This window comes from Aulonocara stuartgranti (genome assembly GCF_965226115.1).
Source record: "Aulonocara stuartgranti genome assembly, chromosome: 13".
Taxonomy (NCBI): domain Eukaryota; kingdom Metazoa; phylum Chordata; class Actinopteri; order Cichliformes; family Cichlidae; genus Aulonocara; species Aulonocara stuartgranti.
Window position 1 is genome coordinate 20,763,031 of NC_138949.1, and position 18,385 is coordinate 20,781,415.

The window sequence follows — 18,385 nt, forward strand, 5'->3', positions numbered from 1 at the left end:
ACAAAATATTAAGTTGATATGATTCAATAGAATTTCGAGCTTTCTTAACTTGTTGCTAGCTTTGCTTTAGAACCTGATTTTTTTTATTGTTCACCTAAGTACAACATTCCTGCGAGGTTAGCCATAAAATTCTGTATCAACAAGCAGAAACGTCTTTCCATGTGCTTTTTTATTTCCAGCAGCAGGCTGATCTGCATATTTGATTTGGCACATATTTTTACACCAGATGAAACCCTCCCATTTATCCAGGCTTGGGACAGCCTGGGTTGTACACTAGCTTGTTACCCCCTGCACAAAGTTGGCTTTGTGCTTCCTCCCAACTGTGAATCATACCTTTTGCTTATGAGGTGAACATGCTAACCTTTTACACTATGGAAGCACACAATGTTTTTGCCAACTTTCACAGGTTTCCTCACCATTTTATTTATCCAGCATTCCTTAGACAAAAATATAGCAGCATAAATAGACGTGAAAGTTGAATGTATTTTGATAGTTAGAATGTTTAGCTAGCACATAAAAGGTCCCAAGTTCACAAACAGTGTGCTCTGACTGCTGGTGCAGCCCAGATAAATGGATAGCATCAGGAGGGGTGTCTGGTATAAAAATCAGTGCCAAACCTAAAATTTTATTAGCAAAACATTTGTAAAGTCAACAGCTGCAGTCACAAGGGAAGAAAACTCAAAACCGTACTGGACCTTGATATTTTCAATTTTTCCATCTTTTTTTTCTTGTAAACTATAAATTCGTGCAATATTTCTTATTGACTTTGCTGTCGTAGACAAACTGTCTCCTTACTCTTTATTAGAGTTTAATTTATCCCTGCCTTTCATCTTGTGATATTGTTTCGGAGAATCTTTTCCCGTTACTCTCCACATATTTCTGAACCTCCAGAAATATTTTGTTAGGACTACAATCCATTCAGAGTCATATATCCCACCGGTTTCTTTATATTGGAAACTGGAGGTTCTTATTATTTATTACATGAATATCTATTTTATGTTTTTTTTATTCATGAGATATATTAAAGTGAAGGAAAATATCGCTGATGTTAATGTTAACTCACAGGTGCATTCTCATCTCATCGTCTCTACATCTTTATTTTCCTACATTTCTCACTTGTAGAGGTCAGTTTTAGGTTTAGAGGTTATAAATTCTGGAATGATTTTTATCCCATCTGTTAATATTTGCTTTGTAACTGCTTTGCAAGGCAATGTTGTTCATGTTTCAGCTATAGCAACAAATATAATTTCTACTGAACAGCTATCAGCTGAGATGCATGAACTAATATTTCTGTTATCAACACACATACCTACAAACAGTTATATACTGTATTTTATTTTCGTAATTGTTGCTATATATTTAAAAAATATTAATTATTCTTATTATTCTTAGCTTGTTGTCGCATATATTAAGGCATATTATCTACTGTATGATAATTTTGCGTTTCTGCATAATATTTGCAAACATTTACATTTTAAGTAATAACAACAATGACTATAATTACAAATGAAGTGGAGGCTTCAAAATAAATACAATGCACTGTTTATTTGTTATGTTTGTTATTTTTAGTGAATTTCAAATGGTACGAAACAATAAATTGACACTGATATTAAAAGTAGTTCAGTGTTTGACAGCAATTAAACACGGGTTTAAACAAAAATTAGTCTGTGTGCAGCGCTACATGGATGATTGCTTGTCATGTTGATTGGAACTAATTTCTAGACTTCATAAACAAATGTATAATTGTCAGCTTTTGGATGCTACCCAACTAAAAACTCTACTAAAAACTCCAAAAAATTCTTGCCCATCCCTTTCTGTGCCCCACTCATGTATTGACCCATGTGCCTGTTCATCTTAGCCGCTATGATGCCTGACAGGAGCTTCCACGTGGTGCTGAGGCAGGTTATTGGTCGGTAGTTGGAGGGGACCGGTCCCTTCTTGGGGTCCTTGGGGATCAGGACCGTCCGACCTTCGGTTAGCCATTCTGGGTGTCTCTCGTCAACTAGCAGCTGTTTCATTTGTGCTGCCAGACGCTCGTGGAGTGCAGTCAGCTTCTTCAGCCAGTAGGCATGAACCATGTCGGGGCCTGGTGATGTCCAACTCTTCATATTGGAGACCCTTTCTTGGATGTCTGCCACTGTGATGGTTACTGGACCCTGTTCAGGGAGGTCGCTGTGGTCTGCCCTCAGATCCACTAGCCACTGAGCATTGCCGTTATGTGTTGCATCCTTCTCCCAAATGCTGTTCCAGTATTGTTCCGTCTCCCGCCTTGGTGGTGCTGTTCTCATATTGTTCCCCTGCCACTGAGAGTACACCTCGGCTGGTTCTGTGGGAACAGCTGGTTTATTCTCCTGCCTTCTATCTGTCTGTTGTACCTCTTTAAGCGGCTGGCAAAGACTATGAGTCGTTGCTTGGCAGTTTCCAAGGCCTCAGGTATGGACAGTTTCCTGTACTTCTTACACACCTTCTTCATCGCACCTTTCTGCAACTCCAATAGTTGGCGAACCTCCCTCTGTGCTACCTTGATCTTAGCCTCTAGCCTCCCTCTCCATGGAGGGTACTGCCCCTTGTGGCTGTTCAACTTGTAGCCAAGCATCTCACTGATCACTGCTGCCGTATTGTAGATCAACTTGTTAGTCTCGGTAATGGTAGCTGTAGGTATCGTCCGAAGTGCTGCATTAACATCATCTAGCAGACCTTCTGAGGGTACTTCACGTAGTCTTGGTAACCGGCTATGGGGGATCCAGGTTTCAAGCTTGGCCATGATCCTATCCTTCAGGTCAGCTCCTCTCGCACTCAACGATCCTTGGATCCTCCTATCCTTCTCATATATATATATGTCTTCATGTGAGAAGACTGAAATGGTTTCTACTGGACTGATTTCCAGAAATTCCTCCCCTAGTAAGTGAAAAATTTAGATAGTCATCTCACACCGAGCAGGTACCAAAGAGCAGCAGTACTCTGAAGTCCCAGCTGTGTACAGGTTGTCCCACCTAGCACCCAAAATAATCTCTATTGTGCACATCCTCTAGAATCATTTTCACCTCCCCCCCTCTCACCACAATAGGAGAGTCTGAATGTATGAAAATCATTTGACATGTCAGAAGTAGGCTGCAGATGTCACACACAACAAGGTACTTACCTCCTCAAGGACATCAGCGAGCTTGCTCAGAATATCTTCCTGTAGGCCGTGGAATGAGGGGACGCTGCAGAAGAAAAAAGAAGGGCTTTTATATGAGAGAATACACAGCTTCACGCATAGTGAATATTACTAATTAGCCCTCTGTTTTTTTCTAGATAAAAAAAAAAGTTGTAGGAAGCAGTGTAGCTGGAGGCTTAGTATAAAGCTGAGGGAAGAAAGCATATCCTTTTGGAAGCTGTGAGCAAAAATAAATAATAAATTTGAAAAATCTTGATCCTCTTTGAAAAAAAACCCCCTGAAACATAAAGTTGTCATTTTCATATTTTACATGTCTTTTAAAAAAAGCAAGAACTCAAAAATTTCATGAAACATTTGACAGGTTTGTTGGTTGCATGTGCCTACAATCACAATGAGTCTGCATAAATTTGCATTAACATATATAACATTAGAGAGAAAAGTCACTTTAACTTAATGTTCCTGAAAGGTTTATTCGGGCTCATTCAGACATACCTACACAGTCAGGAAGAGCACCTGGGATCTCCTATAAGGGCAATATTTGCTAAATGTACAAAAGACAACTTGCACTTGGGGCCTTGAAAATCTCTTACTTTTATCACAAGCTACAAAGAATTTGAACAATGACGTTTTTAGTGAGCTGTGCAACTCATATTCATCATTTAAGGTGATTATGTGCTGTTCAGACATGCTGAAAGGGACACAAAGTGTGAAAAAGTTGAACTGCTCTCCTGACTTTTACAGAAAAGTGGCCAGGGTGCTCATTCAGACATGAAGGTGACACATTCATATGCTGTAAGGGGATTGAAAAAGAGTGCAGGTGTTTGGGTACAGTGGATACGTGTCATGCAGCCCTAGAATGTTCACAGAGAAAAGCTGTCTATCATCTTTCAAGCACAGTGTTGAAATTGTTATGATTTGCTTTGCTGCTCCAGGGATTGATTCACTGATTCAGTTTTGCATCAAATGAAAGAGTGCTTTAAGATAATGTGCTAGGCCATCTGTCCAAAAGTTGAAGCTGAAACTGCCCTTTTCAAGAGGATGCTTATCCTAAGCACGCTAGCATATTCACCAAAGAAAAGGTGAGTTATGGAGAGCCTCAGTGAAAGATCAATTGTGGGTGTCTTGATTCTGGTGCATGCACACAAAAAAACGCCTACTTAAATGAGTTATTTCTGTTTAAGAAGAAACTATTGTAATACTTCTTAGGCCAAGGGTGTACTTCCTTGGCCACAGTATTACAAATTATAAATATGACTTGTTGCCAAACCTAAATGTTCTATTAGTGTTAAGTATTTCATTTTATCTGTAGGCTCCTTGTCAAATGTTTGTTCTCCAAATATGTCATATTGTTTCAACAGTGGATATCAACAAAAGTTCACCAGAAATAGAGGATTTGAGTGGGAGTACTTCCAGGATTCAGACTGTTTTTGTTTGAGGTGCCCTTTGGATAGGATACACATAAGCAATCAAAGAGCTCAGAGACACTCTCTTTCAACTAAGCATCAAAATGTCTTCATTCTCATGGCATGATTCGGTTTAACCTAGAAAAACAAAAACAAAAATCCATCTTGTTATACAAGCCATCAACTAGATGTTAGTTTTCCTGGAAAGAATTGCTTTTATTTCTGCTAGTTTTTCCACCACTTTAAGCAGAACATAAAACAGCTGCATTGGTCCAACACAAAACATGCACTCAAATAAAGGCTCTAAAATTGTTAGTTGTCAGCATATTTTTTAATGTTTTATTCTATTGGCTAAATGCTATCATGTGACTGTCAAGTTTTTGCTTTTTATTGCTTCCTGTGTGGTATCATTATTTTTTTCATCCTATTTTTAGACATACTTTGTTCAATCACAGCATGACTTTGATCTGAGAACCAACAAACAAATTCAGATATAGGCAGCAGGAACACTCAAAATCTGTATTTTTCTATTGTATGGCCTGTATTTTAGTACTATTTTCCAGCATAAATGGGCAGCATGAGTAGTTACACAGCTGGGCATCACATCCTACGGTTGAATACGCCAGTATGAGCCCGTAGTGTTTGTTCCATTACTTCCTGGCAGCCTGAATGAATGCTGCCTGCTATCAACCCTGCTAAATAAAACTAGCCTAATGTTTATCAAGGAGGAGAGAAAATAACCCCGCGTTGGTGAACAAAGGGCTTATCTCCCCGTATCGTCTCACTCTCTCGCTCTGCCTCTCTGTTTCTCCATCTCCCCTCCCCCTTTATTTTCCATGCTTTATTACAGTAATCTAAACCATCTTGTCACGGCCACTGTGCTGATCCTTGTGTTACTGCTTCCCCGACAAAGGCACTAGTTAACCAGCTCAGCAATGAACACATGACACTTACTGTACATGCAACAGAGAGAGTTTCAATCCCCCGAGCTGAGAAGCTGTTGACACAAACAAAAGGCGTCTGTCGCAGTAAATTTCTGATTCAACAGCTTAATTATGTTACAGCTGAGTAATTACACAAGGCCTGTGGGGAAGCGTGGATCTGCCATGCTTTAGGGACTGTGCAGTTATAAAGCATACCATTTTAAACAATTTTCTATTAGAATCCTGTAAACACCTACAAATAGGTACTGTTTTCCTGATAGCTGGACTTTTATCTGAAGTGAAAGGGGACAGAGATCTCAATAAAAGCCCACAATACATCAGTTCATAGAAATGTGCATTTTCTAAAGCTGGGCGAGTTTTTCAAAAAAGCTAAGCTTTGAAATTACTTTTCCTGGAGCGACTCAATAAGAAACTTAAAACACAGGCAGGTAACGAATTAAAGGACAAACTCACTTAGGTTGAGAAATACAAAAACACTAAATGGTTTGATGGGAATAAAAATAATTAATGTACTATGCACTTCATAGTTACCAGACTATCCACAGAGACTAATATGTTAGACAATGCTCTCTATAGCATTATTATTAAAACATCAAAAGGAATTATCTTCTGAAAAAATGCAGCTCATCCCTTCAGTAAAGTACCAGAGATTCAGAGTTGTTCAGAATCATTATCAATGCAGATTTAAGCTTTTGGCTCATCATCTTACTTAAACATATCATTTTGTTTTTCCTTTCATTTGTCACCTGTCTGTACATGTAAAGAAAAAATAATAAAACAATCTTCACAAGCGCGCTCAATTCCCCCGTGCACAACGTGGGGCTTTCTTTGCCCGTTTTTCTTCTTCTCTGTTTGTCAGAATAATTCTATAATTTCACAGCAGTTAAACGGGTGGGCACAAAACTCACGGTGACCAATATGTGTTTATTACTTTCATTAGATCTGTTTCTAGGAAATTAAACAGGAACATAATTATCTGTGTGCTGTGAGTTTGCAAACACTGTTATAAATCTCAGATTTCTCCCCCCAGGTATCCCTTTACAATCCAAACACACCAAGGGATCCCAAAACAACCAGTACGTACACCTATTAAATATTTACTTAGTCTATCAGTCGGACTGTTACATAAGTCCTCCTGACAGGCAAGAGCTGTTATACTGAACAGTGTGTGCTAATATACTCAGCAGAGGGACTGCAAATGTTTGCGGTCTTTATTAGTAAACGATATCACTAAAATAGATTACATCTTAGATGAAATATTAATAGGGCTCCATATGTGGTTAAAATAGATTCTTGGTTGTGTTTGTCTTAAAGTCTGGCTTTATCATGAAACTGCACTCCAGATAAGAAATGAATTTATTCTGAGTGACCAGCGGGAGACTGTCCTTAAAAAAAGAAAAAAAGTCATGCTGTTCAAAAGCTTTGCTGACTTGCAATATCTTTGTGACTGCAGGGATACTGACTGTCCTATTTTAAGCAGGGAAAAAAAGCAGTCGTTACAGTTAAGCTGCAAAATGTTTTTGGTTTAACTGAAACTATCAAAGAGACTTCCTGTTCAAAAATTACATTTTAAACTAAAATTTAAAAAAAGATTTCTTCAAATAATTATTCACTGAGGAAAATATGCTTTAAATAACCTGAATGTATACCAGCATTGTGTCTATGTTGCAAAATTTGCATCTAATTAAATTTGTTAAAGACAACATTTTCTACCTTTTTTAAAAAAAAAAAATTTGTTTGTTTTTATCCAAAACATTGAGCCTTAGCTAAAGATTATATTTAAAGTAACTATACTTCCATTACTGTACACTGTGAAGTTGCACAGTCATAGTTGAGTAAATTCTACAATAGCAGAATTGATTGTTTTGGAACATACTGACATACAACTTGCTTTGCACTTGTTAGAAATACCTTGTAAAAAGCTTCCTTCCTGTGCACTGTGCCCAATACTTAAAATAGCTCGTACTGCATCTCTCTCAGGACTGACAGAACCTGATCATGATCACAGTGATTCACAAGGTTTCCTCGGGAGAAAAGTCTTTTAGAGAGAACATGTGCCTTCGTGATTTGGAAGATTTATACAAAATTGTGGCAGAGTGAATGGATGAGAGGACACAGATCAAATACCGACTCTGCCAAAAAAGTCATGATAAAAAAACAAAAAATAGTGTGGGGTGCACGCAGCAGAGTGAAGGTATGATATAATTTTAATAACTGGGTTGATGAAGCTCAAAGTGGATGACAGTAAAAAAGAAGCTGAATGCAGAGAGAGTGAGAGATATTTAAAAGGCAATTGCATCTCATGCATTTTGATCATTGGCTGTCTTTTGATGCCTCTTCCTTTTATCCTATACCTCATGCAGGACCCCGAAAAAGCATGCGCAGGTCTTTTAAGTGTTAATAGGTTTGGCAATAGAGAAGTGATTATTGGTCAGGGCCCTCTGATACAGATAAGTACTGAAAACGATGATGGTGATACAGTTACAAGATTTTTTTCTAGTATGTTGAATGACATTCCCTATGCTGCACTAGAAATAATTGCTGAGTTATATAATTATTGGCAAAATGGAGGAGTAAGGGATCATCTGCGAAACAGCTCACACACATTTTCCTGAATTCATTTTGGTAATTCATTCATTGCTTTGCAGATCAAAGACCTGTTCCACTCTTCTGCCGCTGCTGGAAAATTTGCCTTGCTTCCTTACCTTTTCAGAAACTCCATATACTCTGTGTGCTTGATTAAACCCGTCCTCATCATGATCGTCTGAAAACATTGTCGGTCAATGGCCCACAATTTCACATTTGTTAGAGCTGGAAAGAAGAACACACATGATTAAAATGAACATTAGCAATGTCGTGGCAGACAGTTTTCGTCCTCCAGCAATTAGAATAATAAAACAGCACACATAATGCAAGGCCTGCAAAAGCTTCATGCTCTGTGCGTGCAACATGATTATCACAAATGTTGTATTCACTTGAAATGAGGAAGGAAATGTAGGTGTGTTGAGGTATGTGTTGGTGAATTTTAACTAGCTATAGCAATTTATCGGTTGTTAAGCTTAGTTACCTTAGTGGAAATAATCTTCATCCAAATGTTTTATCTAACCTCTAATCTAGAAACAGCAAATAGCAGCTATTCTGCACAATTACTCTTTACTCAGCAATTTGGAGTTAATTGGTATTTTTGGAATGCCTCACATGCATGGCTTGCTTGAGGTCATGCTGCAGGAATTTAATTGGTTTAAGGTCAGGAATGTGAATGCCCTTTTTTTTTTTTTTTTTTTTAACTTTAAGAGTTACTGATTGCTCTTTGTGTTAAGGGCAATTATCAAACTGTAAAACAAAAGTTACAACTTTGAAATTACAAGCAGCTATCCCAATACCCTTCCTACCGAAACAGTTTAGACTCAATTAATTGTTTCCGAAATGATTGCAATATGCGCAAGCCCTGAGGCTTCAATGCATGGAGTGAAGGTGACATGTTGGCATGCAGTTTTTTCTTAAAACCTTTAGAAATATGCCTCATTTGACCACAGAGCTCTGTTCCACAGAGAATCCAGCTCTTCTGAGACTAGGATAAGGTGAGCTAAGATGATTTGTCTTTGGATGGCAGTGGTTTCAGCTGTTTTATCTTTCCATGGGTACTCTGATGTGTGTAAGAGATGGCACAAATGCAGTACAATGCAATGCTTTTTGACACTTTTTTGAATAATACATGCAACCTGACAGAACTTTTGCAGAATATCTAGACCTTCAAAAAGCAAAAGTAGCATCAAATTGAATTTTTCTCCACTTTTTCCATGTTTATTCCTGGCCGTTGATTGATTGAGGCCTGGGTCTTTCACCATTCCTGTCATTGACATTTTCAGTGCTTTGAGCTTCAACGCTTCTTTCTCTGAAGTCCTTTGTAGACACTTTTGATCTGAATATGTTTTACTTCAACAGATCCCTGTCATGAAGAGGAGTCTCTGTTGAAAACCAGGCCATGAGGGATTTCATCACAGCAATGGACCTCTAACCCAATGAATGTCATTATATTTTACCATTCAGACCCGTTTCACAGAAGAAATGAATTGTTGGGCCAGAAAATTAATAACAAAAACTAAAAAAAAAAACCCCAAAAAACACAGATTTCATCTAGCTTGGCCACATTGTGCAGTCACTCTCAGGATTCAATACTTCATTTTGTAAATAGCAGTTCCTGATAATTATTTCACAACTGGTTTCTCATGATTGCAAGTATCATTATCTTCTGCAAGAAAAGACTTCAGTGCTTCAATTGTGCAGCCGTGCAATTGATTATGAGCACTACAGAGAAAGAAATCCACAATCTGGCCCATCCAGAAATAGTGTAAATCTCCAGGGAGCCCTCCGGCCACAGGGACATGTGGTAACATTAGAAAAGAATACATCAGATAACAATCGGCTTAGTATTTTATCAGTGTGTATGTGTGTGCCTGAAAATGCAGTGTGACCCTTCTGTGCAGAGATTTAAAGATATAAGATCAAGTTTTGTTAATAACGGTGTTGTGTTTATTGATTAGAGACAAAATACTTTTCACTTACTGGCACTAACAGAGAAGTCAGTGTGCAGGCTTAGCTGCAGAACAGCGCGTCTGCAGCTAATAAGGATTCAACGTGTCACTGCAGGAGTAGTTTAACACGTACAGTGTATGTGTGACACTTAATAAATGTGATATGCATTCACTCACACACACAGTCACACAGACACACACACACAGGAAACTAACGTTTTGTGTCAACAAAACAGTGTGCTTTTTTAGGGGAATATTTTATAGATTTTAGTGTTTTTATATGAGGAAAATTGCTAGGGTACACATCACAAGTTAGGCAAGAACTGCTGAGAATGGCTGAGATTATTAGGATGATGAAAAAAAGTGACTTCAGTACAAAGGCACTTGCAGCAATACAACATCAATCTTTGCACTGCTGTTGAACTGTAAGTGATAAAAACATGTAAGTTTATGAATTTACTGACCCAAATTCAGATTTTTATACCCACATTCGAGCTAGCATACTGGACTTCTCTAACAAATTAGAAATTAATAAAGCATAACCTTTAACTAAAATTAATTTGTCTGTTCAAGAATGGAAGAAAATCACTGTCAATTTACATATTAATCAAAAAATAATAATGTATTAACTGTTTTTTCTGCTTTTTTTAATGAATAGCAACAATGACGATGTTTTTGCATCAAAAATATAATTTCAATTAAAGAGCTCACTGGTGGATTAACCATTAGGGAAAGATGAAAAATAATTTGGGTAATAATCAATAATGTTACTTTAGTTAGGGCATCTCTTTGTGTGTGTGTGTGTGTGTGTGTGTGTGTGTGTGTGTGTGTGTGTGTGTGTGTGTGTGTGTGTGTGTGTGTGTACTTGTGGGGACCAACAGCGTTATGGGGACAAAATGCCTCTCCCCATGAGTTTGAAGGCATTTGTGGGACTCACAGTGGGGTTTTAGTGTCAGACTTACAATTAGGTTATGGTTAGGTTTAGGCCAAGGGTTAGCATCAGGCATTCATTTATATTTTTGAGGGGAAGCAGCTTGGGAAAGCATTATGTCGATTAGATGTCTCTACTAAGAAATTAAAACACGATTGTGTGTGTGTGTGAGAGAGAGAGAGAGAGAGAGAGAGAGAGAGAGAGAGAGAGAGAGAGAGAGAGAGAGAGAGTTGACTGCTCCTCACACCTTAATTTCTCTCATTAACATTAGACACCAATTGAGAGGTCACTAGTTTGATCCCTGGCCCATCCAGTCTGCATTTCAAAATGTCCTTCGGCAAGATGCTGAACCCCAGGTCGTCCCTGATCCATCCATCAGATCAGAGTGTGAATGTTACACAAAGCTCTCAAAGGCATAGAATAAAAAGCCTGTCTTCATTTGTGTGCCAACGGGCGACCAAGTTGTGTAATGGAAAGTGATTTGACTGCTCTGCTAGAGAGGCAAGTCAATATGTAAGTATCTGTCCATTTATTATTTACCATATATACACAAATGTATAAACTCTCACATTCACCACCAATCTGCAAACCAGGAGTTTAGCAGCCATTTAAAATCGGGCCAAACCACAGGAGAGGTGCCCTCATTACAGAGCCTGACACTGTTTTACTTCGAGACTTAGAAACTGTTTCTACAAGTAGAACCCTCCTAAACACACAGCGTGAAATAAAAATATATATATAGAAACACATGTCTATAATTATGTAACCATACTGTGCAAGAACAGATTAAACCTAAGATGTATATACTCAAAGAAACACACAGGTATGTCTATTTATTAATACACATACACAAATGCAGTACTGTTCACATAGATGCAAACACACTCACATAAACACGTACACTTCGATAAATTTTTGGCATCGTGGATTTAATCCTTGATGGCAAAATATAAACAGAATTTTTTCACAGCACTGCGATTCTTCTTGTAAGAAGAAAGGTGTCACTATATAACATTTTAACCATATTTGGAAGAAACTGTGTCTTATCCAGATGGTAATGTGCTCATGAGGTGGGGACAAATGCCTCCAAAGCAGACCGCAAACGGGTCAAATCTGGCATATGGAAATAGGTCAAAAGAGAAATTATTAGAATAGCCTTCTAATCTGACCCATAAGCAGCAGCAAGAGTGGGAAGTCTGAAATCATTGCCCACTGTGCAATAGAGTGGTTTTGCAGTAAGTGGGAGTATAGGGCACTGGGAAATAAGATATGTAAGAGGCCCGCAGCAGACTGCAGTAGGTAAACTTATTATTTGAAGGCTTGGCTAAATTGCGGTGAGACTGAGGGAGCTAGTTATCCTGTACTCAGGGTGAAGATGAATGTCTTAATGCTCATGGGTTGTCGACCATTAGCTTCACCGCTTTCTGGATGCACAAAGCTCCCCAGGCTGTACTGGAGACATGCAAGGATGATATCTGGGAATTGTTTAGAGGAGTTTAGCCGCAGCTCACCATGGCTTCAGCAGTGTTTATTCAAGAGGTGGACAGCTGAATTCAATTCAGTTCTCTGACCTGACAAAAATGACTGCCTATAGGTAAATTTAGACTGTACATCATAAAAGCCTGTTGCTACAGTCAATGCATTGCTGTTATGTCATCTGGCCCACTTATTGTGATCATAGTCTTGGATTATATCAACATCTGTGAAATCCCCGTCTGTTCTCTTCTAGTTTGCAGTGGATATAGTTCTGAGAAGTTTAAAATATGGTGTCTAAGCATCCAAAAAAAAAGCACTGAAAACATTGTCTTCAATACACCACAAAGGCGGTGTTTGTGGACTATTTCATGTGTGTCAATTGACACCCAGAGCACACATGCTGTCATGCAGACAGTGGAGGCACAGTTTCCAGGATATGCGGATGTGGGGATCAAGTGTGGTAAAATTGCTGCTTTTGTGAAAAACTGAGTCCTGTCAACACTGTGGAAGTGGCCTCTCAACATGCACAAACCTGCAATCTGCCAGTGTGTGGGTTTACACAGGGGGGAAAAAAGACATATTTGCTGGTGCAGATCACATATATGTAATATACAGCTGATTTGTGTTGCACTGTATCTAAAATTATACAGTAGCTGGCTTTTGTATGTATTGATAATTTTTTGAATTAAAAGATTTTAGATTCTATATTTTTTATTATTAAACTAAACTGCTAACCTCAGTATAACATACTGTTGAATATTGCTGAACACATATCTCCCTTTGCCCTTCAAAGCTCTTCTAAGCTGAATGCAATCCGACCTCAGAATAAAGGATGACCATTTACGCCCCTCCTGGCCCACAGCTGAGGACGTTATCATCCGATCATGCTCCTCCTTTCCTTCCTGTTCTTTGATGGAGTGATTGTAATCCCACACCCTTCAATTATTTGTGATAACAGATGAACAGTTTTGATTGTGAAGATTTGCAAAACTGGCTAACTACCTCCTCTGGCATGCATAATCCCAAAAAGGTGGATCTGTGCTTGAAAACTCTGAGAAACAACACATGTATGGATACCGCCAGTAAGATAGAAGAGAAAGCACATAAGCAGCGGAGAGACTCATTCACTTGGCATAGCCATAATTCAATGTAACTGAATTTCAGCCTGGGGCATTATGCAAATGCTCCATGTGTGTTTGTTTGGGTAATCTTTTTTTTTTTTTTGCCTCATTAAATTATACATAAACATATGATGAGAAATCTGGTCATGAATCTGACCAATCCATAGCCAGACAGTCTAGGGTTTGGGAAAATCAGAACTCTCCATTTCTGTGAATGTAGTCTTGAATTGTTTTAGTATCAAGTATAAAGCATTAGCTATTGGCACTGCAGAAAATCCACATTCCTGTCCAAAAGCACCTCAGGACTATAAGAAAGTGGTACTTAAAGATTAGACCAGAGTTTCAAGCAGTGAAGTGTGACAGGAAATATATCTGCAGAAAGCACTGCTCAATGTAAAGGGCCATGTAAACAGCACTGGACAGAAAAAGAGCTAAAATTAGCTTTCTTTCTTTCTTTCTCTTTCTGTCTTTCTATTTCTTTCTTTTTTGTGTTAAATCTGCATTTATAATCTACACTTTCTAGCCATATTAAGATCAGGACAGATGATGATGATGTGTATTTTGACACAACGCTCATGTATACACAGACACAGATTTGTTTGCTTGTCCTTCTTGCAGTTTCACATCGCTACCATACCTATAATCAATTTATTGTCACACTGCAAAGAAACTGTGTTGGAAAACCTGGGAGATAATAATCATAATATGGTTTTGCTTCCATGTGGGATATTAGGGCGTGCTCGCCTGCGATGTGTCATTTTAGCACTTGTAGATAATCAACCTGGGGTTATACCGCTCTGAGAGAATAAGCGGTGTCTCTAAACTAATTAGCGAGAGCACCCACCATAAGAATTTCCACGCAGGAATGCTGTGGTAATGTTTGGGTTTGAGGGCAATCGAATTGGTTTTCACCATGACTCTAAAAATGCTTCTGTCATTGACATTTTCTCCTTAACTCCCTGTCTTTGCGTACCCAAACATGCAGATTAATGATTTTCTTTTCACTGACTCACACGTAGTCACAGGCACAGTTAAAATCCCAACATGACGTAAGGTCTACTGCTTATGTCTTCCTACAAGTCTTACGAGAGTAATGCTGTTAAGGCTTCAGGGTGGAAGAGTGTAATCTCTTTCCCCCCCAAGTCATTAATAACATCAGCCGAGTCTGATTACATCTAGATGAGCTCTTTAGAGCGTGAGAAAACAGGACAGGTCATTTATGCCAGACAATGTCACTGAGCCTAGGGAATAAGAAAATATTAGAGGAATTCTACTCATAATTATGGTTAAAATCCTAGTTATCACTACAGTGGCATAAAGGAACACAGCAGTGCAGGAGAAGCAGGAGTACTGTGTGTCTGTACTGCAGGCTGACACTGTGTTTTCAATGAATCTCAACACAGAAAACTGACTGGCTTGGCGACCTCCAGCTGCCAATTCTGCCAATAGTCGCGTCATGTGGGAGTCTATAGACTTGGAGCAGCAGCTGCTTGAGAAATATTGAGCTCATTCCACCTGCCATCCACCCACAATGTTCACTCACCCCATGCTGTATAGAAACCAGAGGAGAGCAAATCTTTTTTTTTTTTTTTTGTTCTTTTTAAAAGAACGATACATTTATTTTCTGCTATCTCTGTCTTTTATTAAGATAAAAAGTACGTCTGGCACCTAAACATGTGGGAGTCATGATATTGAAGAGGAGTATTCTTAAAAGCGTGACTTTATCTTTCTCTGTTTTACAGAGAAAACATTTACCACTTCATCTTCATAACAAACCTCACCTCCAAGCTTTAATCCTCAGGCACAACTGATCACGTTTGTTTATCATTTAAATTAAAATGACTGGCGTTTCTTCACTTTAAGTATTCTGTTATATCATTTTAAAGTTGTCTCTCTTTTTGCAGGCTTCCTGGTATTTGTGCCTGAAGCGAAGCAGTAAACCTTCTGGTACATACACTAAAAACTTTGACATCTTAAACTGGAAGCCTGTGATCTCATCACCTCATCATACTCTTTGAAAGACGTATTACAGCTTCTAGATGGGCTGTGCTGTATATGTGGACAGTCAGTCATGACGGATGACACTGTCATTCCTTACTATTTCCAAACCATGTTTAGATTAATCAGAGGAAAAGAAGTCTATATTTGTTCCAAGAGCTCTGTGAGCACTTGGCATTTTGTTCTGCCCATCTAGCAGCTATAATGTTTCACTGATTTTGAGGGTATTTGGTAATAGAGCATAGTATTGGCCAATATAAACCTTAACCACGCGATAGCTCTAGATAAAAAGTTGAGAGAAAAGGTTACTACTTCCTCGTCAGAAACAAAGGCAGAACAACTTCCAAAGCTGTCAAGATAATATTTCCATTAATGCATAAATGTTTGTAATAAGGAAAAGGTCAGGGATCACTGAAGGCTTTGGAACATAACTGCTAGTAGCTATACCTGAATTTGTGTCTTTCCTTATGGTTGACTTTTGAATTTTCTAAATATTTAACAAGTTAATGAAGAAACTTTCTCTCTGACTACAGAACCACAGTCCACAGACATGCAAGTGAGTTTAACTGGTCACCGTAAATTGGTGAAAGTGAATGTGAATGGTTGTCTGTCTCTCTGTATAAGCCTTGCAATGGACTGGCAATGGATTGACGGATGGAAGTCAGATCATCACAGAGATGCTGCAACTACTTAAAGGGCTACCTGCATATACTAGACAAAGTGAGAGGATTTTAGAGGAGCTTACTATGGGATGAAAGTGATGATATGAGTCATATGCTTGAGCTGTGCTGACAAACATCACTGGTGGCAGGTGTGCACGGTGGAGGCCGAACAAACATGCAGTAACCTTAAGCCTGCAGTGAGGAGGAAGCAGTGCCTTCAGAAAATGCAAAAATGAAGTATCTCACATAAGAGATGAAAAACCCCATCAAATTTAAGATCTGTCTGCTGTCTCATACACATTCTTTAAAATAACTTCATCGCCTCTTTTCTACACAGATTTCTCATGATGACACAAGTGCTGTTACATAAGTTGCAGATGTCACTGCATACATATTTATTTTCATTCCCTCACTCTGAACTCCGATAAAAGGAAACAACCTTTTCTGTGTAAATTGCTTTTTCGTTCGTTCGCGATATAAATTTTAATTGTTTGTTGCCTTCGTCATTACAGACAATCAACCATAAATTATTCGCCGCAGAGGAAATCAGTTTGAATAACCTGATAAATTTCAGTCGGCCCCGCTGCAGAAAATCAAATGGAGGAAATGAAGTGTGTTTGCTATTCATCAGCAAGTTATTTTTAGGCAGTTGTCCAGGTTGTATCAGACACTTTTCTCTATATAGCTAGTTCTCTGAACTGCACAATGGAATATCATTTTTTTTTCCAGGCAGCAAAATATCCTGAGAGAAAGACATAACAATAACTATTTTAGTCATTTTACAACACAGTATAATTTCCCACTGAATGAGTTACAATTTTAGAATGTACACAAAAATTATTACATTAGCTCTGACAACAACAAGGAATTCATAAGGCTTTCTGTCAGTCGAGCCTGATGTTTTGCATCCCACTGAGGCAGGAACATCGACTCCCTGCACCCAAAAATATCAATCGAAAAAAATACCAAGTGATAATCCCCCCACCCCTCTCAAAACCCACCCCTCCTTCTTTGACTGAATGTTGTGATGAGTACTTGTATGTGTTTGTGTGTGAGAGACTGCCTGAATGGCAGAAAGTGTGTGCGCAGTCTGCCTTGTGTATTTGTGAAACCATTCGTCCTCCTTTTTTTTCTGGATGAAACTGCAATTATTTTGATAAGCAGAGTCTTTACTCTGCAGGAGTCCTGCTCACGTCCTGTAAAATCTCTGAAGAAGTTGTTCATTATAGGGGGAAAAGTATAATCATACAAACATTAGCCAAACTAATGAGCTGCCTTAAGATTATAAATGTCTTTCTCTGTTTGGGCAGCCTATCTGAAAAAAACAAAAACAATTATCGTTGTTTTAACTGTTATAACATCTAAACATTTAAATGACAGCTTTACTCTCTACAACTCTGTGTGTGTAATTATCTTGCCCTCAGTCCTTTGCACACTCCATTTGCGCTGCTATTTCAAACATACTGGTAAACTCATAAGATGTATTATCCCTCTGGTTAGGTTTATTGCGATGCTAGTAGCAGCCAGGGCAGCTTTAGTTCTTACACTGTTTTGTTGTATTTCTGATTAATCGCCCTCTTTAAATGCACTTGTTTACCTGCCATTGAAAAAAAAAAACCCAGTAAGCTCGGTTATAGAGAGATAGATATCTGTAGTAGTAAAGAATGGATGGATGTATGTATGGATGGATTATTAGCAGCACTTTTCACATGAAATATATTTGGGCCAAATGAGCCAAATTTCCAACTAAATGTTAATCATTACATAACATACATAATCATTTGCCTAATTAGAAAAGATATAAAATTCCTTAAAATATAAATTGATTGAAGCTTGCTGGAGAAGACATGTTGGCTATGCCTGTTTACATGGAATAAAATCTAATGAGCAAATTAAGCTTATGGGTGAAGAAATGTATAGTCTTCATGTCCTTTATTATTATTACTATTATTATTTGTTTGGCTCTATGATTGACAAGTACATTTGCTACAAACCTCCGCTCACCCTTCTTCCATTTGTCATTATAACCTATGAATTGTTTTTAAAAATGTAAACGGTACATACTTTTCAGTTTAATATTTAATTCTCATCTTCTACCTCTTCTACAAATTTTTGAATATCTTCCAACCAGAGACTAATTTTCATGCATAGATAA

The 18,385-nt window shown here is 38.2% G+C and overlaps 1 protein-coding gene across 6 annotated transcripts in view; it reads right to left on the reverse strand.

Annotated features, from left to right (window-relative positions):
* The window catches only part of LOC309720967 (cGMP-dependent protein kinase 1), a 101,256-nt gene that overhangs the window by 25,730 nt on the left and 57,141 nt on the right, over positions 1–18,385 (reverse strand). For all 6 annotated transcript variants that reach the window (XM_082558246.1, XM_082558248.1, XM_082558247.1 and 3 more), the window contains 2 exons: positions 8,213–8,318; positions 3,143–3,206 (listed from right to left, as the gene is read on the reverse strand). In XM_082558246.1, coding sequence (XP_082414372.1) covers positions 3,143–3,206; positions 8,213–8,318 — 170 coding nt within the window. The remainder of the gene's footprint in view (positions 1–3,142; positions 3,207–8,212; positions 8,319–18,385) is intronic.